General features: G+C 39.1%; 2 protein-coding genes across 4 annotated transcripts in view; one reads left to right on the forward strand and one right to left on the reverse strand.

Annotated features, from left to right (window-relative positions):
- The window catches only part of PLXNC1 (plexin C1), a 155,525-nt gene extending 146,264 nt beyond the window's left edge, over nt 1-9,261 (forward strand). Inside the window, exons 28-31 of the mRNA XM_013963727.2 lie at nt 1,744-1,891; nt 5,392-5,532; nt 5,616-5,690; nt 6,774-9,261. Coding sequence (XP_013819181.2) covers nt 1,744-1,891; nt 5,392-5,532; nt 5,616-5,690; nt 6,774-6,878 — 469 coding nt within the window. The 3' untranslated portion in view covers nt 6,879-9,261. The remainder of the gene's footprint in view (nt 1-1,743; nt 1,892-5,391; nt 5,533-5,615; nt 5,691-6,773) is intronic.
- Nucleotides 9,904-18,566, reverse strand: part of CEP83 (centrosomal protein 83) — a 143,568-nt gene continuing 134,905 nt past the window's right edge. For 2 of the 3 annotated variants that reach the window (XM_005679823.3, XM_018047628.1), the window contains 3 exons: nt 13,657-13,760; nt 11,492-11,681; nt 9,904-10,581 (listed from right to left, as the gene is read on the reverse strand). In XM_005679823.3, the coding sequence (XP_005679880.2) occupies nt 10,477-10,581; nt 11,492-11,681; nt 13,657-13,760 (399 nt within the window). In that variant the 3' untranslated portion in view covers nt 9,904-10,476. The remainder of the gene's footprint in view (nt 10,582-11,491; nt 11,682-13,656; nt 13,761-18,566) is intronic. The other variant, XM_005679824.3, reaches the window with a different exon arrangement.

The following is an 18,566-nucleotide window of genomic DNA, read 5'->3' on the forward strand; positions in this document are numbered from 1 at the left end:
TGGGATTCTCCAGGCAAGAACCCTGGAGAGGGTTGCCATTTCCTTCTCCAATGCATGAAAGTGAAAGTGAAGTCGCTCAGTCGTGTCTGACCCTCAGTGACCCCATGGACTGCAGCCTTCCAGGCTCCTCCATCCATGGGATTTTCCAGGCAAGAGTACTGGAGTGGGGTGCCATCATCTTCTCCAAGCTGAGGCAAGGTATCCAAATTAAAAATTCTCCTCACTAAAGAAACATAGCTCATTACCTCTCATTCAAATACTTTGTGCATGAGCTGAATGAGACTCAGTTATTATGTAACAGAACTTCTCAGTGCAAGCTCAAGCCTTTCTAAGCATTGAGGTTAGCCAGATCATTTTAAGAGAAGGCGATGGCACCCCACTCTAGTACTCTTGCTTGGAAAATCCCATGGATGGAGGAGCCTGGTGGGCTGCAGTCCATGGGGTCACTAAGAGTTGGACACGACTGAGTGACTTCACTTTCACTTTCATGCATTGGAGAAGGAATTGGCAACCCACTCCAGTGTTCTTGCCTGGAGAATCCCAGGGACGGGCGAGCCTGGTGGGCTGCCGTCTATGGGGTCACACAGAGTTGGATACGACTGAAGTGACTTAGCAACAGAAGCAGCAGCAGATCATTTTAAGTATTAAAAGCTCCAGGCCTACCTTACCTGTCTACTGTGGTTCCCTCCCCGCTTTGTTCTAGCCTTGGCTTCCTAGGCCCTGCCACTCCCACATCAGGCTTGGGCACTGCAGGCTACCATCTCACTGGCAAGACTGTAGCGTGTGAACAGGGGCACTAGTCAGGACAGCAGAGACACTGAAAGGCCCAGCAGCCCCTCTGATGGAGGGAGGTAGCTAGGCCAGAGGGCTCTGAGTGACTCCCAAGATCATATCCAAATATTTGAGTAGCAACTATGTATCAGGTACTGTTAGGCATTGAAGGTAAGAGATGAAAATTCATGTTCTCATAGAGCTTGTATTTTAATAGGTAAATTGTATGTTCGAAGGCAATACTAACGCAGAGAATGAGGAAAAAAACAGACTAACAGGACAGGGTGGTCAGAGGCCTGGTGGAGATATTTGAGTCAGGTCTTGAAAAGAGGCATAAACCCTGAGACTGTCTGGGGCAAGACCGTTTCAGGGACAGACGAAGTCCCGAAGCACAAGCTTGCCTGGTGCATGTGATGAGAAGCGAGGAGGCTGGTGGAGCTGGGGTGGGTAAGGTGCAGCGCAGTAGATGAGTGCCAGGCCTAGATCATGCAGGGCTTTCTCCAGAGGGGTGGAGAGCTGCAGTGGAGAGACGAGGACCTGATTCTGTGCTAAGAGGGTTGCTGGCCCTTGTGGCAGAATTTACTGTTGGGAGCTGGCGGGAAATAATCCTGGTGAGAGATGTTGGTGGCTTAGGCCAGCATGTAGCACTTAGAGGGGGTGAGAAGAGGTCTGATGAGATGTTCTCACTGGTAACCATTATCTGATATAATTGACAAATTTGTGGAGAAAATTCTTGTTTTGTCAGTGGCCAGTTTCAGACTTCTCCAGGCCTCCCTTTCAGGAACTCTGACAGTTTAACCCTTTCTTGTTCTGAGTGACTGCCATCTGTTGCTTGGTATGTTTGGCAAGGCAGACTTGCATACTTCAGTAACAAGGACAAAAACACCCATTTACAAACTGTGATAAACACAGCGTCTGCCTCACATGAAAGGCTGTACTTGAAAAGAGGTCTCTCTCTCTCTCTCGGAACAGCCTTCCTCTTCGCTTCTGGGTAAACATCCTGAAGAACCCTCAGTTTGTCTTTGACATTAAGAAGACACCACACATAGATGGCTGTCTGTCAGTGATCGCCCAGGCATTCATGGACGCGTTTTCCCTCACAGAGCAGCAACTTGGGAAGGTAAGACCCAGCTTTAGGATTCCCTGTACGTGTTTGTATGAATCTGAAGCACTGTCTTCCTTGTAAACATTCAAGTAACACACAACACCAGCTAAGAAGAAAAAGTAAATGGTGGTCACTGAACACCTGCTTTTCTATTTATTTCTATTTTTAATCTAGTTAAAACCTTTAGCTTTTGTTTCCTAGAAAAATCTTATGTAGATGCTAATATAGATGCTATTAAACTATGAACCCAAAGGATGTAATTATTGAAATTTGCCTATGTTAATTCCATCTGAATATACCTAAAAGCATCTATTTGATTATAACAAATTTCTTATGGGGAAGTAAATCTTGCCTGAGGTTTCAAATACCTCTATTTTGTCATTTTATAATCAAATCAATATCATTTGTCCTATGGTGTCCTTTGCTGAGCAAAAACTCTATAAGGCAGGAAAAGATAAAAATACAGAGGAAGCTCTCAAAGAGATGTTTCGGTCTTAACCCAAGTACTCCATAATAAACTGAGCAGTATCTGTGCCTAATGGGTTTAGAAATCTTTTCATGCTGCGCAGTGGGTCTTTGGTGGAAGGATGTTCAACGTGCCTGGAATCAAGTGTGATGGACATGTCAAAGGCGCCTGAGACTCCTGGTCTAAATCCAGATTCACCATCGCCAGTATTTCTAGAAACCAAACTTGTTTTTGACTTTTATTTTCCTAGCCCTGCCTACAGTCTCTCAAGGTAACATCCTCGGCATTATCATCCCCTTCTCCTTCCTCCCACCTCTGTCTCTAGCTGGTTACTACTCACTTCCGTCCCTCCCCTGCCAGTTGCTGTCCTGGCTCCTACGGTGCCTCTTTCGCTGTGTCTCAGGCTATCTTTCTAAAACAAAACTCTGATCCTGTCAGATTCCTGCCTGAACACTGTAAATACTTCCCATTACCTCCCAGATACACTCTTCAGCACCACGCGGCCCTTGCCCACTGGGCTTCAAGTCTCTCTTCTGGCCTCATTTTCCTCCCCGGTCCATCTACCTACCTTTTATGCTACAGCTTTTAGTTTTCCCAGACTTAACCACGAGCTTGTTTTCACATCACTCTGCTCGTCCCTTTCCTGTTACTCTGTCTAGTAAAACCCTACTTATTCATTCAGCAAATATGATTTCCTAATGTATACCAGAAAATGTATTAGACTCAGATTTAGCCTAAATATACCTACTCTGTGAATGTTCCCCTGATGCATTTCCCATGTGTTGATTCTGACCAGTGAAGTTCTCCCTAGCATGCAATACACAGACACAGTTATCCATACTAAAAATGGCTGTTTATTACTATGTTCTTGGCACAATTCAGTTCTCACAGGAACCACACAGTTAACCACTACTCTCATTTTCTAGATGAGGACTTGATGATGAGAGGTCACAAGTCTTAAGATCATACATCTAACTCTATGTCCTTTCCTTTGTGCTACACTGCTACTAATTACTGATCTCAGATTGAAAACCAGTCAGCGCCTGCCCTTTAGAAGCTTACATTCAGTGCCTACCCACAGTGCCTGGCTAAATAAAACTTGAGTGAATGATCACAAGAGCTGTAGGTTCTACTTAAACTTGTAAAGTTGACAGGTGAAAAAATCTCTCAGTCCAGGCCTCCTTCAAGCCATCAGCACATTTAAAAATGTACTGGGGCACTGCCCCTACCATTAACTCACCTGTCTTCCCTGAGTAGTGATACAATAAAAATTCATATTACAGGACAAGAAAAATTTAGGCAGAACTTTCACCTGTTTGGGCCTCCTCCCTCCCCTCTAGTGTGAAGTGTGCACCCCCGTTATGCATTTATCAGCCCGCTCCAATGGCAGAAGTAGCCGCTGAACTCTGAAGACCCATTTTCTTCTTCTGGCACTAGCTGTGTAACTCCTTAGAAGATAATATTCCCCTCTCAATCCTGTAAGGGGTCACAGTGACCCACCACACACTGTATATGTACATACTACTCTGGTGAACTTTATATACAATGCCAACATAGTATTTCCCTTAAAGATAGTGACTCATCAGATGACCTGGGGAGATACTGGGCTGCACATAATGGAAGCTCTTAAATACTTTATTAATGTTAATTAATTATTAATGTTCCTACATTATTTGTATTTTGTGCATTACCAAATATATGACTGAACCTCCAATAAAAATGGTGACTAGATGACTTAAAACAATTTGACCAAATATCAATTATTGGAATAGTGTAATTCTAGATGTGGGTAGAAGCAACCATTTCCTGGACCATGAGAGTCTAGTAAGACAGGCCATCCAGAGGCTTTTGGCTGCTGTTAATAGGGCCTACCTTGTTCAGTAACAGCACAGTGAGTGGCCTATCAATGAAATCCTCATCTGACCTGAGAATGAGCATTCCTGCTCATGAAATGCCTCCCCAACATTGGTGAAAATTAAGTCTGAAAGGGAGGGGATTGCAAAATGTTGCCCATCACCTGTTATGACACACCCTGAAAGGAATTCAGGCCAAAGATCAGGATGAGGCAGTCTGCACACGGGTAAAAAATGGCTAGCCTTTGGTTAGTAATTTTCCAGAGAAAATTTCATGAACTCCGTTTCTTGAATCTTCCCATACTTAGAAATGCACTAAAACCATTAAGATATCTGTTCCTCACAAATAGCAGTATGTGATTGATTGCACAGCCCCCTTCCCCTAAATCACATGTATGCAGGCCCCACCCCCCCTTACCTCTTCACAACAGTCCTCAGAGCTTTCTGAGAGGCTGTCTCCTAGGTCATAATCCTCAGGCTGGTTTGAATAAATTTTTCCATCTCTTTTCTAGACTGGCTGTGATTTTTCTTTGACATGTTAATTCTGTCAGAATTATAACTTAAAAAAACCTTCCCTTACATTTTAACATCAGTTAAAATTACATGAAAACATTCAAACTACCAGGGAATTTTTCCAAAATCAAGACTTCAGAGCCACCAATACTAATGACCATGCTCTTTCTTGGTAACACTGAGATTTTTATCATCTAATAAAATAGGGAAAAGCAGAAAAATCTGCCGTTGCCAATTACTTACCACGTTCATGGTTATATAAAGGGCTCAATCAGACCTACAGTCAAACCTTTTATAAGTGCCAAAATTCACTGGTGGGTGATGATGAGAGCAAATGCTTTAATTCAGGCTTTTTACAACTATTAGTAACGAACTATGATTGAAGTAAGTTCCATTGTTACAGTAACTCAAAATCATGCAAAAATAATAATTTTAGTTCTTTTATGAGAGGAAGGCAGAATATATTAGCATTTAATCTGCCTGAAAATAACAGTGACTCACCAGAACTATCTGGATAGCAGTCAGTCATTCAGTCAATAACATTTATGAAGGCCTACTGCATGAAGATGCCTTGTTACCAGGAGATAAGATTAGTAATAGTGGTGGCGGTTCAGCTACATTGGTACTGCTATAATTTCCTGATGGTTTTTTAAACTCTTGGTGGTTGCTGCTCTTTTTTTCAGGAAGCACCAACTAATAAACTTCTCTATGCCAAGGATATCCCAACCTACAAAGAGGAAGTGAAGTCTTATTACAAAGCAATCAGGGATCTGCCTCCACTGTCATCTTCAGAGATGGAAGAATTCTTAACTCAGGAATCTAAGGTATTGCTAGAAAGTAGGACTAAGATTACATTTGGGTGCTTAAGCCATTTCAGAATCTCTCAACAAGGCTCTCTCTCTTTAAGAAACACGAAAATGAATTTAATGAAGAAGTGGCCTTGACAGAAATCTACAAATACATCATAAAGTATTTTGATGAGGTAAGATTTTCAATAACATTTTTTAAAAAAACAGATACGGATCAGCCACCAGAATTTGGTTATAAAGCGTCCTGTAGGTCTCAGGATGGCTCTGGCATCCCACAGGGCCAGAAAGGGAGGCCAGGAAGCCTGTCTTGAGATGCAGGATCCTGGCACCAAGCCAGACCCTGCGTGTGGCTGCCCACCTTTGGACCAGCCATTTGATTTAATGGGGCCTATGGACACAGTTAACTTGGATGAGTAAGTAGTGGTCCTAATAAAAGGGACCTGCTTATGCTTGATTGTAATCTGCTAAAATGAAGGCTAAGCTTGTTAAATCGCCTAGATTCTGTATTCAGTAGTTAAAAGTATATTTCTAACTTAAGCAACTATTTCAATAAACCATTCTCCTTTATGATTAATTCTCCTTAATCTGGATTTTTTTCTTTGGGAATTCACACAGACACAGTCATCAGATGCGCTGTTTCCAAATATATGTTAATTCCCCCTTCCCTGATTCCCCCCACTCAGTCATGCTGGGACAGGCTATCCATGTCAATGGTGAGAATAGCTCACCAATTCCATTTTCTACTTGAAGATCAAGTGAAGCACTAAGGTAGGGTAGAGGCAATGAGTTCCTTAAACATGATAAGCATCCCTCTTTCCAGGGGTCAGGGGTTAGAAGGGAAGCACTGGGAGGGGAGGGGAGGGGAGGGGAAGGGAGGTAGACATCTCTGACCAGGATGCCCCCTGCCTGCTGCATTTAAGAAGAAATACTTGCCTGCATGTTGGCTGCCCAGGAATGCTTGCTGTGCTTGGAATGGCTGTGACATAATGCATAAAACAGGGCCTTGGAATTCTGGCCCCATATTTGTAAGCAAGTAGTTCGGTATTTCTTGCTGAGTTTCTATTTTAAGCCGAAGTGTTGTTGATCCTGTGATAATGACTTAGCAAAACAACTTGCAAAGTGAGTATGTAAATGATCGAAGAAAATCTTGGCATCTGTTTCATACAGATTTACCACTCACAGCATCAGGAATGCAAAAAAAACAATTGTAATGCTAAAACCACAATATCTAAAATAACTGTTCTAATTGTCAACAGATTCTAAATAAACTAGAAAGAGAACGAGGGCTGGAAGAAGCTCAGAAACAACTCTTGCATGTAAAAGTCTTATTTGATGAAAAGAAGAAATGCAAGTGGATGTAAGCACTCTGGGGCCTGGCTTAATCTGGTAAAGTTCTTCAGATGACTTGGGAGCAAAATGGCTGCTTGAGCTACTCTGTGTTGTGAACTGAAGTTTGCACGTGGGTTCCACTTTGAGCACTTTTTTAAGAGACCAAGGCACATGCACAGCTTTCAGAAAGCGTTATCAACCACTGTGCCTGTGTGTGAACTGTGGGAACCCTTCTGTAAATAGAGCTGAAGTGGTTGTTTCAAACAGCCTCCTTGTTTACAGAGAATACAGGGCCAGTAGGCAAGGGTCAGTATTGTTTAACTACACTCTCCACTTAAGCACAATGATATAAGTGGTTTTGTTTGAAAACTACAGCTATGTAGCACTTGTGACTACACTGCACCTCTGCAGACAAGGGACATTGCTAATGATCAAAACAAACTGTGAAATGAGTCATCTGGGAACAAGGTGGGGGTGTGCGGGCACCCTCGAGGACCTGCAGCATTGAGACTTTCCCCAGTAGCTCCTGGAAAAGCTGACCGCAGAATTTGGTAGTGTGTACACTTAGCATTTGTGAGTGTGTGTGTGTGTGTGTGTGTGTGTGTTTAAACCAAAAACTAACAGTGTTGCAACATTGTTGAAAGGGCTCGTGTTTTTCAGTGGTCACCGACTGTACTCCATCAAACTCACCTCCATTTCACCAGAGAGCTCTAAAGCAAGGAGAGGGAGTAGGCTTTGTTAAACGTGACAGCATCTTACCCAAACACTTTAAAGTACCTCTCTTTTCTTCATTTTGTTTTTCCATATTAAATGTATTCAATAGTAGACATGATGGCTATTGTTAAAAAAAAAAAAATCATTAGCTTATTTCTAAGAACTTCTATGGAAGAGTAACTCCGTCCCCTAATCCTACACTTCTATACTACTATCTCCTTGCTTTAGGCTTCTGGTGAACCCTGTGGTTATAAATACTTGTGTGTGATTTAAAAAAATACATTTTACATTTCATGAAATTGCTGTTCACACTGGAGTATTATATATGAATATATATATATTTGAGGCCCGTGGCCTGAAAAATATTAGTATACAACTTGGTATCTTAGTCTTACTATGTACTTTTTGAAAGTATTCCTCACAAGAGAAAGAGTTAAGAATACCTGTTTTATTCATGCCTTTTTTTAAAAAAGAATTCCCTATCTAGTTATATTGTAGTCTTTTTATTGCTGATTTTTTATTCCTGAATTTTTGCTGCTCATGACCAATTTTAATACCACTGTGTTTTCCTTCTATTAAACCAGAAGTAAAAAGTTTAATTGGCAACTCTTAAACTTTCTTTGTGGCACCTTTACCCTTGGTGCTCCAAATCCCAGACCAAGGAAAGGAAAATTTTCAAGTAGCAAATAAAACATTGATCATACATTCCTTAAAATCACTTACCAACAACAATCTATGAGATAGCAGGATTTAAAAGTACATTTGTCTTAAATGAATGCAGTTCTTTTTGCTTCTCACTATCTAGTAAAGAGTGAGAGATGACACCTCAACAAACTGATCAGAGAAGATAAGCATTTATTGCCCTATAGGCGCCTTCCCAATCCTATCACTTCTGACCACTGTCTTTCCAATGGACACACCTCAAAAATCCTACCACAGAGGTTCTTTCTTTATATGAAAAGTCTTGTCCCCATCTAAGGCTGCTGCAGCCTTGATGTGAAGACATTCATAGGAGAACAGCTGGAGAGTTGAGACCCAAGGGTAGGAGAGTTGCCCAAAAGACTTCCCCTCTTTAGGGTACAGAAATGCTAAGAAATCTCAGAGGATCAGCTACAGCTTTATTTCAGTATTTAGTAAATGCTACATGAGGGTGTCCCTGTCCGGCTCTCTGGCACATGAATCCTGTGTGGAGACATACCTCCTTTTCCAGGGACTGTGCTGCTGGGAACTTTGGGCAAGTCACTTACCTCTTTGTGCCTCAATTTCTGTATAATATTTCTAACCTACCTCACTGAGGTGGTATGAAGATTCACTAATGTATGTAGCGTGTTTGTCAATCCTCCAGTGAAAAGCACTATCTAGATCACATTTGGGATCACGTTAGCCAAACGCAGTACATGGCCAAATTAGATGTGTGCTGAAGACAATCAGTCACTGGGTCTATATTAAACAGCAACCAGAGAAACAAATGGCAAACAATTTCTATTTTCAAGTTTCTTTGCATATTTTTTTGGTGCAAGACCATTTATAAACTTTTCTTTTTTCTAACACTAGTGTCTACAGCAGCATTTAAAAACTAATTCTGTTACTTTTTTCTGTATTAGGGATTTAAAGTCTATTTCTTATTGTATACCTGATTGAAGCAGTTCTTGGAGATGAATGTTTTAAATGTCTATATCCAAAAATAAACATTTTGATGTAAATATGGACTGTTTTTGTCTTTTTCTTCCTTCAAATTTTCTAGTAATAGATTTTTTCATTCTAAGTAGCTCCAGAGAAATTATTTTTCAAGAACAAAGTGTCACTGTATATGCTTTGTAAATTAGCAGCTATATTCTAAGTGAGTAAATGATGTTTAAAGAATTTAAAAGAATTCAAATTCTTCTAAATGATGTTAAGGCTATGCAATCTTACTCCTGGCCTCCACTGTCATCTTGGAATTCTGAATGTGATGACGTCTAGATAATGAACATTTCACTTAGTCCAGCAGACTTTAGCCTTGCCTTGTTGACATGAAGTTATTCCAGCAGAATGCCTTTAAAAGATGTTACATAAAAAAGCAAATGATGGCATACTTAGGGACACAGAGAAATAAAACATTTATAACAATTTGGTTAGATCCAAAACAGTAGGAGACAAAGTTAAATACCAACATTATTTCTAAAGGGACCCCACTGGGTTCAAGTTTTACAATAAATGGCCCTTGTTTTGTTATACAGCCACAGGATTTAATTATTTGTACTTTGTTATTTTCTACTAATTCTAACTCAGTGAAGCCAAAATTAGTGAGATCTTCTACACTGTATGGTTAAAACAAAATTAAACACAAAACAATATAACTAGAAAAATATTTATTAAGCTTTTAATAAATTATGTGCACACAGCTTTTAGAAAAGGTAGTGCTGTGCAATATATATAGATATCTTAAGTTTTATGCTGACTTTAAATTGTCATCTTTTTTCAAGAACTAGAGGTTTGTAACTTTTACATATAGTAAACCAGAAAACGTTTCTGACCATGTGATTGCTAAGCACCTCAAAGAGGGGATGCAACATAGTCCTATTTAGGCAAAATGCCACCCCCCTAAAAAAACTCAACAAAGTAAAATTGATAATTGAAAAACGTGATTCCCTTTTTAGTTCCTTTTTATTTGTTCATTTATTTTACATTCTCAAAGGGTTCTCAATAATATTCTAAATATCTCTGACGCTGTCTTAGGGCTTCACATATTATTACCATAACCTTAAAATCCTGACATTCATGCAACACAGCGTGTAGCTAGTACCTTTTCTTGAGGCACATTCAAGTGTTTTGGCAAACAGTAATAAAGTATCTAAAATGCCACATACAGTAAAACTTCAAGCTTTATTGAGTCACTGAGTTCATCCCTTCTGATCTGCCTTTTCTCCAAGCAAATCATTCCCCAGGAGACCCAAGTTCCTCTAGTTGTTTCCTTTGTGTTGTTTCAAGTTCTTCTAGTCTTTTGCGAAGTAGAGAGAGTTCCCTTTGATGCTGTTCCTCCTTAAAAGCACAGAAAAAGCATTGCAAGAAAGGCTGTTAGAAAAACTGGTGGAAAAATAACCGTTAGGCAGTGGCCTCAGTGCCTCTTTTATTCAGGTCTGCAACATGTGGCAAGAAAAGGTGACCATTTCAGCAGTCTGCCACCACCAGCACGGCCCAGACTACCAACTAGTCCTCCCTTTTCTCCTGCCTCAGGGTAGCCTTCAGCCAATACCCAAAGTCTGTTCTCTAGGTTCAAAGTTCACCACAGAATAAATTAGATAATAGTAATGCAGGGCCCAGGTGGCAACTTTCCAACAAGACAACTTTAACAGAAGTTTATTATATAAACAAAGCACTTCATCAGAAGTACAATTCAGGGACTTACAACATTAAAAATCTTCCTTGCTTATTAACACTTCATCTTCTGAAAGTCATCTGATCAATTTGGTCCCCTCAACATCTCAGGGATTTGATAAAGTAAAACTCACTCAAGTTTTGGAAACAGACAGATCTAGGTATGAAATTCAGCTCTCAGTTATGACCTTGAGCAAGTCACTTCACCTCTCTGACTCAGCTTCCTCATCTGCAAACTGCGAATACTAATATCTCCCCTCAAAGCATTTTTCATTAGGATTAAATATTGTTCGGAAAGCACATAGTACAGTACCTTTGCATAAATGCTGGTAATAATCAGAATTGTATGAGTGACCTACAAACTCAACAGTCTACTCAAAGACTTTATCAGTTTCTTCCTTTCAGGTGCCCAGTAGGAGACTTTACTCCTAGCAGCATCATTGAAGGATAGATTCAAATCCACTGTGCCTCTCAGCAATTTTTCTGGTAAAGATTTAGGTTTTTAACTATTTAAACACATAAAACTTACAGAAGTATCTATCTAACTTTTTTCTCCTAAAATAAATGCCCATACCTGCATATGAGGAGGAAAGGACAATTCCACGCCTGGAATCACAGCTGATGACTGAAGACTAACAGGATTGATGGATGCTGATGGAGGCATATTAGGAACCAAAATTAAACTTCGAAATTCATTATGTCTTCTCTGTATATCCTTTAGTCTTTTTTGAAGCCTTGTATACTCTTCAAATGGAACATTTTGTCTTAAAAAGGAAAAGCATTTCTGTTGCTTAATACAGTTATATTCTGTTGAAGAACAGTATGAGTCACAGAACATAATTGGAAGGGAAGGATTTTTAAGATTTACCGATATATAATACTTAAAATTGGAGAAGGAAATGGCAATACATAAAATGCGGTTTACCTAGAAAGATAAACAGAAACATGACATGGCATCTTAGTTATATGTGTTATTGTTGGCCCTGTAGGCTGTCAACTTAAAGTTTTATTTGACAATTAGTCAGAAATTAAAAACATTTTGATATTTTTACTTTAATTCTACTCCCCCAACCCATGAATCTTGAAACTAAAAGGACTCCTCAAAAAAAAAAAAAAAAAAAAAAAAAGGTGCCTTATTTTACTTCAGGAATCAAACAGAAATAGAGAAAATACCAGGTTGAATATTATGAATTTTGTAGGTGAAATATGGTCTGCTGCTGCTAAGTCGCTTCAGTAGTGTCTGACTCTGTGCGACCCCATACACGGCAGCCCACCAGGCTCCCCCGTCCCTGGGATTCTCCAGGCAAGAACACTGGAGTGGGTTGCCATTTCCTTCTCCAATGCATGAAAGTGAAAAGTGAAAGTGAAGTTGCTTAGTCATGTCCGACTCTTATCAACCCTATGGACTGCAGCCTACCAGGCTCCTCCGTCCATGGGATTTTCCAGGCAAGAGTACTGGAGTAGGTTGCCACTGCCTTCTCCAAACTATGGTCAAACATAGCTAATTAATTTTGTCCTATTTTTTAATGTACCTAATGACAAAGGTCAAACTACCCAACTTAAGGGAAAATGACATGGATTAAAAAAAACGTTTCAGGCCTTCACAGTTCACCACATTTTTGGACATTAATTTCCTAATAATCACAAGTAATCAAATATAGTTTCAAAACCATTTAAAGTTCTAGGTGATCTGTGCCATAGCTGCCCACTCTTGAATTGATAACACTTCCTCCACAACCATTAATTTTGAAATAAGTTGAATTTTGTTTTAGAATGAATGTGGTGGCTTCTCACTTTGGAACAGAGAGTATTTGTAAAACTGGCATTTATTCCACAGTCTGGAAACCTCCTGGATGTTCTAAAAAAAAAAAAAAAAAACCACACACAACTGTTCACATTTTAGTACTAATTATACCCAAGATGACCAGTGCACATTGTAAAGCATCACTGCTTGATATACAGGCAACTTCCATTACAGAAAAGTCTGATACTGTCTATGCTGAAAGTGAAGTCGCTCAGTCGTGTCCGACTCTTTGCAACCCCATGGACTGTAGCCCAGCAGGCTCCTCCATCCATGGGATTCTCCGGGCAAGAGTACTGGAGTGGGGTGCCATTTCTTTCTCCACAATGCTGAAGACTTCCACTAATTAGCTGAATTTGAAAAGATTTTATTAACTTAAATCACATGGGTCATACAATGCCACTACTACTAAATTAAAATGGTAAATCTCTGCTCAAAACTGCTAATGACGCAGATTATTAGTTGTGCTTGGATATAAATAAAAACCAGAAACTACTGCCCAATAATATTTTCCACACCAAAACAGTAAAAAACTGAGCCTTGACTCAAAGTTGTCAATTTGAGACAACTTGTTGAGTTGTCAATTTGACAACTCAAAGTTGTCAAAGTGGCCACAATTTCAAACTTGTAATCACTAAACGGTCTTGTCTCAGCAGCAAGGATTTACACCACTCCTGGCTACCAAAGCCAGGGACTGACCTTTCCGTCAGTCCCAACCATACAAAACAGAAAAGCATATGTTAAAGACCTTTTGGTTTGAAGAGACATTCAACCAGAAAAAAAAAAAAATAGCAAAGATAATGAATGAGGAGTCTAATGAAGTTTTAGGATTGTTTTCAATTTATATTTTAAAAGCAACCCAAGTACATTATACTCAGAAACAAAGTTCTATAACATCAAAATACCACATGGGGCATATATACAAACAAACATATTACCTATTTAACACCTGATTTTCTGTTTCCAATTCTTCTCTCTTTGCCTCTAAGATTTCTACCTTTTCCTGCAGTCTCTTTAATTTGTTTTCATGAAGAGATTTTCTCTAAAAAAAGAGAGAAACAATTAATACGAACAAGTATGGTAATACGTACTCTCCTATTTGAACAAAGCTATATATAGTGAATATTTTACTCGACCAAAAAAATTTTACTTAGAGATAAGTATTTTCAGTGAATAATCAGAGCAAAGATCACTGGATACAATGCTTATTGAGAATCGCAAAGATAATAATGCACAGATCTAGCTCATACCCTCAAAGTAACAAACAGAACTATTATAAATGCCAAACCAGAAAATTAGCATCAATAAGGAAACTGTGCAGATAAAAATTCTAAGAAGGGAAGAAGTCAAATTTTACTAATGAGTTTGCCTGTCACCTGATAATCATGAGCTCTTCATTCTCCCAGAAGATATCATGGGTTTAAAATAACTATAAATTTAAAATTAAAAGCAAGTTTGCAATTGATAAATCACTACCAAAGTAGTAAATTAAAGGATCAGACAGCTAAGACTGATTATGGATGCATCTCAGTTTGAAAGCATGCCTTTCTAAATGGAAAAATTTTCTAATAATATGGAAAAATCTATGTATAATGCAAAACAAGTAAATGAAAAAGGTAATACCTTTTTAATTTTACAAAAAGTTTGCCTTAAAAAAAAAAACAGAAAAACACCTATAAATGTTGACACTCATTTAGTAGCTATAGACCTTTTAGGTTTTTGGTTTCTAACTCTTTACTGAAGGATAACAGGCTTACTGAAGAATGAGTGGAATATAAATGTATAGCAGAATGTAAACCCACAAAGTAAACACTGGTGTCATCTCACAGGTCAAGAGCACGGGCATACCAAAAGGGCCCCTACCCTTCCCTCCTTTCAATCTCTACCCTCCCTGTCCTCTGAAAACATAACCAACTAATCTACTTCTAAAGCTGCAGTTTAGTTTTGCCTGTTTTTGAACTTCATGCAAACAGAATCATAGCACACCTTCTTTTACAGATGGCTTTTTTCTTTTACTCAATACTGGGAGATTTATTCATGGTACTCAATACTGGGAGATTTATTCATGGTATTGCTTACAGGCAGAGTTCACTTACTGCCTACCCTGGCACTAAAACCACGTTTCTGTCCTTTATTAGCGCAGGTATATATTTATGTATTGACAGGTGATTCGGGACTCTATTCACCCACACACATCAAAGAAATCATACAGTGTATATACTTCCATCTCTCGATTTTTTGTTGTTCAACATTTCATCTCTATGATTGTTATGTTTATTGCACAGTTCTCTATTGTTATCCCATTATCCATTTTACAAATACCTCATATTTTATCCATTCTCCTCTTGGTAACAATTTGAATTGTTTCTAGTTTGAAGCTGCTACGAATAAAGTTTTTATGAACACTGCTGAATATGCTTTTGGTAGACATATGTCCTCATTTCTCTTTGTGTACATATTCAGGAATGAGTCATACAGAATATATATGTTTTAACTTTAATAAACTGGCAGTTTTCTAAAGTGGTTCTAACAAATTATTAATCACATCTTGTGTGCATGCGTAGCTGTGTCTGACTGTGTGACCCCATGGACTGTAGCCCACCGGGCTCCCCTATCCATGGGATTTTCCAGACAAGAATACTGGAGTGGGTTGCCATGCCATTCTCCAGGGGATCTTCCTGACCCAGGGACTGAACCCAGGTCTCCTGCATTGTAGGTGGATTCTTTACCGTTTGAGCCATCAGGAAAGCCTAGTCATCACCTGCCCACCAGCAATATATGAGAGTTCTAACTGTTCTGCCTCCTTACCAACACTTGGTATGGTTAGTCTTTTAAAATTTTAGCTGCTCTGGTGGAATAGAATAATATGTACTGTACCTTTAATTTGCATTTTCCTGTTGTCTGATGAGGGTGAGTATCTTTTTATGCATACTAGCCATCTGGATATCCTTTTTTAATGAAATGTTTGTCCTAGTCTTTTCCCTGTTTAAGAAAATATTTTGAGTAATCTGTTTATTTGTAGGAATTCTTTACATATTCAGAATATGAATACTTTGTCAGATAGATGTGTGGCAGATTGACCTCCCAGCGTGTGGTAATATTTTTTCTCTTAAGAGTGTCATTTTATTTAAAAAAAAAAGTGACACTTTAATGTCTTTATCAATTATATCTCTTAGGACTAGTTCTTTTTTTAATGTCCTGTTTCAGAAATCTTTACTTATCCCAAGATCTGTAAGATTTTCTCCTCAAGCTTCTTTCTAGCAGTTTTATTTTTTTACCCTCACATTTGGGTCTGTGGTTCATTTTTATCTAATTAGATTGGGTTAAGGATAACCAATTGACCCCACATACTTTAAGTCCTCCAGCTTTGTTGTTCTTCAAGACTGCCTTGGTTGTTCTGGTCCTTTGTACTTTCATATGAATTTTAGAATCTACTTTCCAGTTTCCACAAGGAAAACTACTGAAATTTTGATTAGAATTGCATTTAATTGGTAGGTCAGTTTGGGAAGAACTGACATCTTAATAATATTGAGTTTTTCAAATCAACTATGGTATAGTTTCCTTTAGCTAGGTCTTAAGTTTTTCTTAGCAATATTTGTAGTTTTCAGTGTAGTCTTGCATATCTTTCATTAGATTTGTTCCTAAGTATTTTGTATTTCTTATGCTAATGTAAATGGATTTAAATATTTTATTTTCTGTTTGTTGTCTATGTAAAGAACTGAACATCACAGAAATGCAAGTAAAAACCACACTGAGATATCACAACTGTTAGAATGGATATTCTCAGACAAGAAACAAGTGTTGGTGAGAATGTGGAAAAAAGGGAACCCTCTTGCACTATTGGTAGGATTGTGCAGCCACCATGCAAATTAATGCAGCCACTATGGAAAACAGTGGGCCTCCCAGGTGGCTCAGTGGTAAAGAATCTGTTTGCCAATGCAGCAAGCACAGGAGACCCGAGTTTGACCCCTGGGTTGAAAGATTCCTGGAGTAAGAAATGGCAAACCGTTCCAGTATTCTTGCCCGGAAAATTCCATGCACAGAGGAGCCTGGTGGGCTATCTAGCGCATGGGGTAACAGAGAGTCTGACACAACTTAGCAACTAGCATGCACACATGGAAAATAGTATGGAGATTCCTCAAAAAATCAAAAGTAGAACTACCAGTAATTCCACTTCTGGATATTTATCTGAGAAAAACAAAAATACTAACTTGAAAAGGCATATGCACCCCACGTTCACTGAAGCATTACTTACCATAGCCAAGACATGGAAGCAAGTGTCCATCAATGGATAAATGGATAAAGAAAATGTGGTACACACACATTAGAATATGGTTCAGCCATTATAAAGAAAATCTTGCCATTTGCAACAACATGGCTGGATCTTGAGGACATTTTGCTAAGTATAATAAACTAGACTGAGAAAAACTACCATGTAATCTCACTTATATGTGTAATATTTAAAATAAAATAAGCTCAAAGATATAGTGAACAGATGGGCAGTTGCCAAAGGCAGGGGTTGAAGGATGGGTGAAGTGGGTGAAGCAGATCAAAAGGTACACACTTCCAGTTAAAAAACAAGTAAGTTCTATGGAGGTAATGTACAGCATGGTGATTATAGTTAGTAACACTGCATTGCAGATTTGAAAGCTGCTAAGAGATTGATTTATTGACAGAATGCGGTACACTAGAGAAGGGAATGGCAAGCCACTTCAGTATTCTTGCCTTGAGAACCCCATGAACAGTAGGAAAAGGCAAAATGATAGGATACCAAAAGAGGAACTCCCCAGGTCATTAGGTGCCCAATATGCTACTGGACATCAGTGGAGAAATAACTCCAGAAACAATGAAGGGATGGAGTCAAAGCAAAAACAATACCCAGTTGTGGATGTGTGATAGAAGCAAGATCCGATGCTGTAAAGAGCAATATTGCATAGGAACATGGAATGTCAGGTCCATGAATCAAGGCAAACTGGAAGTGGTCAAACAAGAGATGGCAAGGGTGAACGTCGACATTCTAGGAATCAGCAAACTAAAATGGACTGGAATGGGTGAATTTAACTCAGATGACCATTACATCTACTACTGCGGGCAGGAATCCCTCAGAAGAAATGGAGTAGCCATCATGGTCAACAAGAGTCTGAAATGCAGTACTTGGATGCAATCTCAAAAACGACAGAATGATCTCTGCTCATCTCCAAGGCAAACCATTCAATGTCACAGTTATCCAAGTCTATGCCCCAACCAGTAACGCTGAAGAACCTGAAGTTGAACGGTTTTATGAAGACCTACAAGATTTTTTAGAACTAATGCCCAAAAGAGATGTCCTTTTCATTATAGGGGACTGGAATGCAAAAGTAGGAAGTCAAGAAACAGGTGGAGTAACAGGCAAACTTGGCCTTGGAATGAGGAATGAAGCAGGGCAAAGACTAATAGAGTTTTGCCAAGAAAATGCACTGGTCATAGCAAACACCATCTTTCAACAACACAAGAGAAGACTCTACACATGGACATCACCAGATGGTCAACACTGAAATCAGATTCATTATATTCTTTGCAGCCAAAGATGGAGAAGCTCTACACAGTCAACAAAAACAAGACCAGGAGCTGACTGTGGCTCAGATCATGAACTCCTTATTGACAAATTCAGACTTAAATTCAAGAAAGTAGGGAAAACCGCTAGACCATTCAGGTATGACCTAAATCAAATCCCTTATGATTATACAGTGGAAGTGAGAAATAGATTTAAGGGTCTAGATCTGATAGATAGAGTGCCTGATGAACTATGGATGGAGGTTTGTGACATTGTACAGGAGACAGGGATCAAGACCATGCCCATGGAAAGGAA

The sequence above is a fragment of the Capra hircus genome, chromosome 5 (genome assembly GCF_001704415.2).
Source record: "Capra hircus breed San Clemente chromosome 5, ASM170441v1, whole genome shotgun sequence".
NCBI classification, from domain to species: domain Eukaryota; kingdom Metazoa; phylum Chordata; class Mammalia; order Artiodactyla; family Bovidae; genus Capra; species Capra hircus.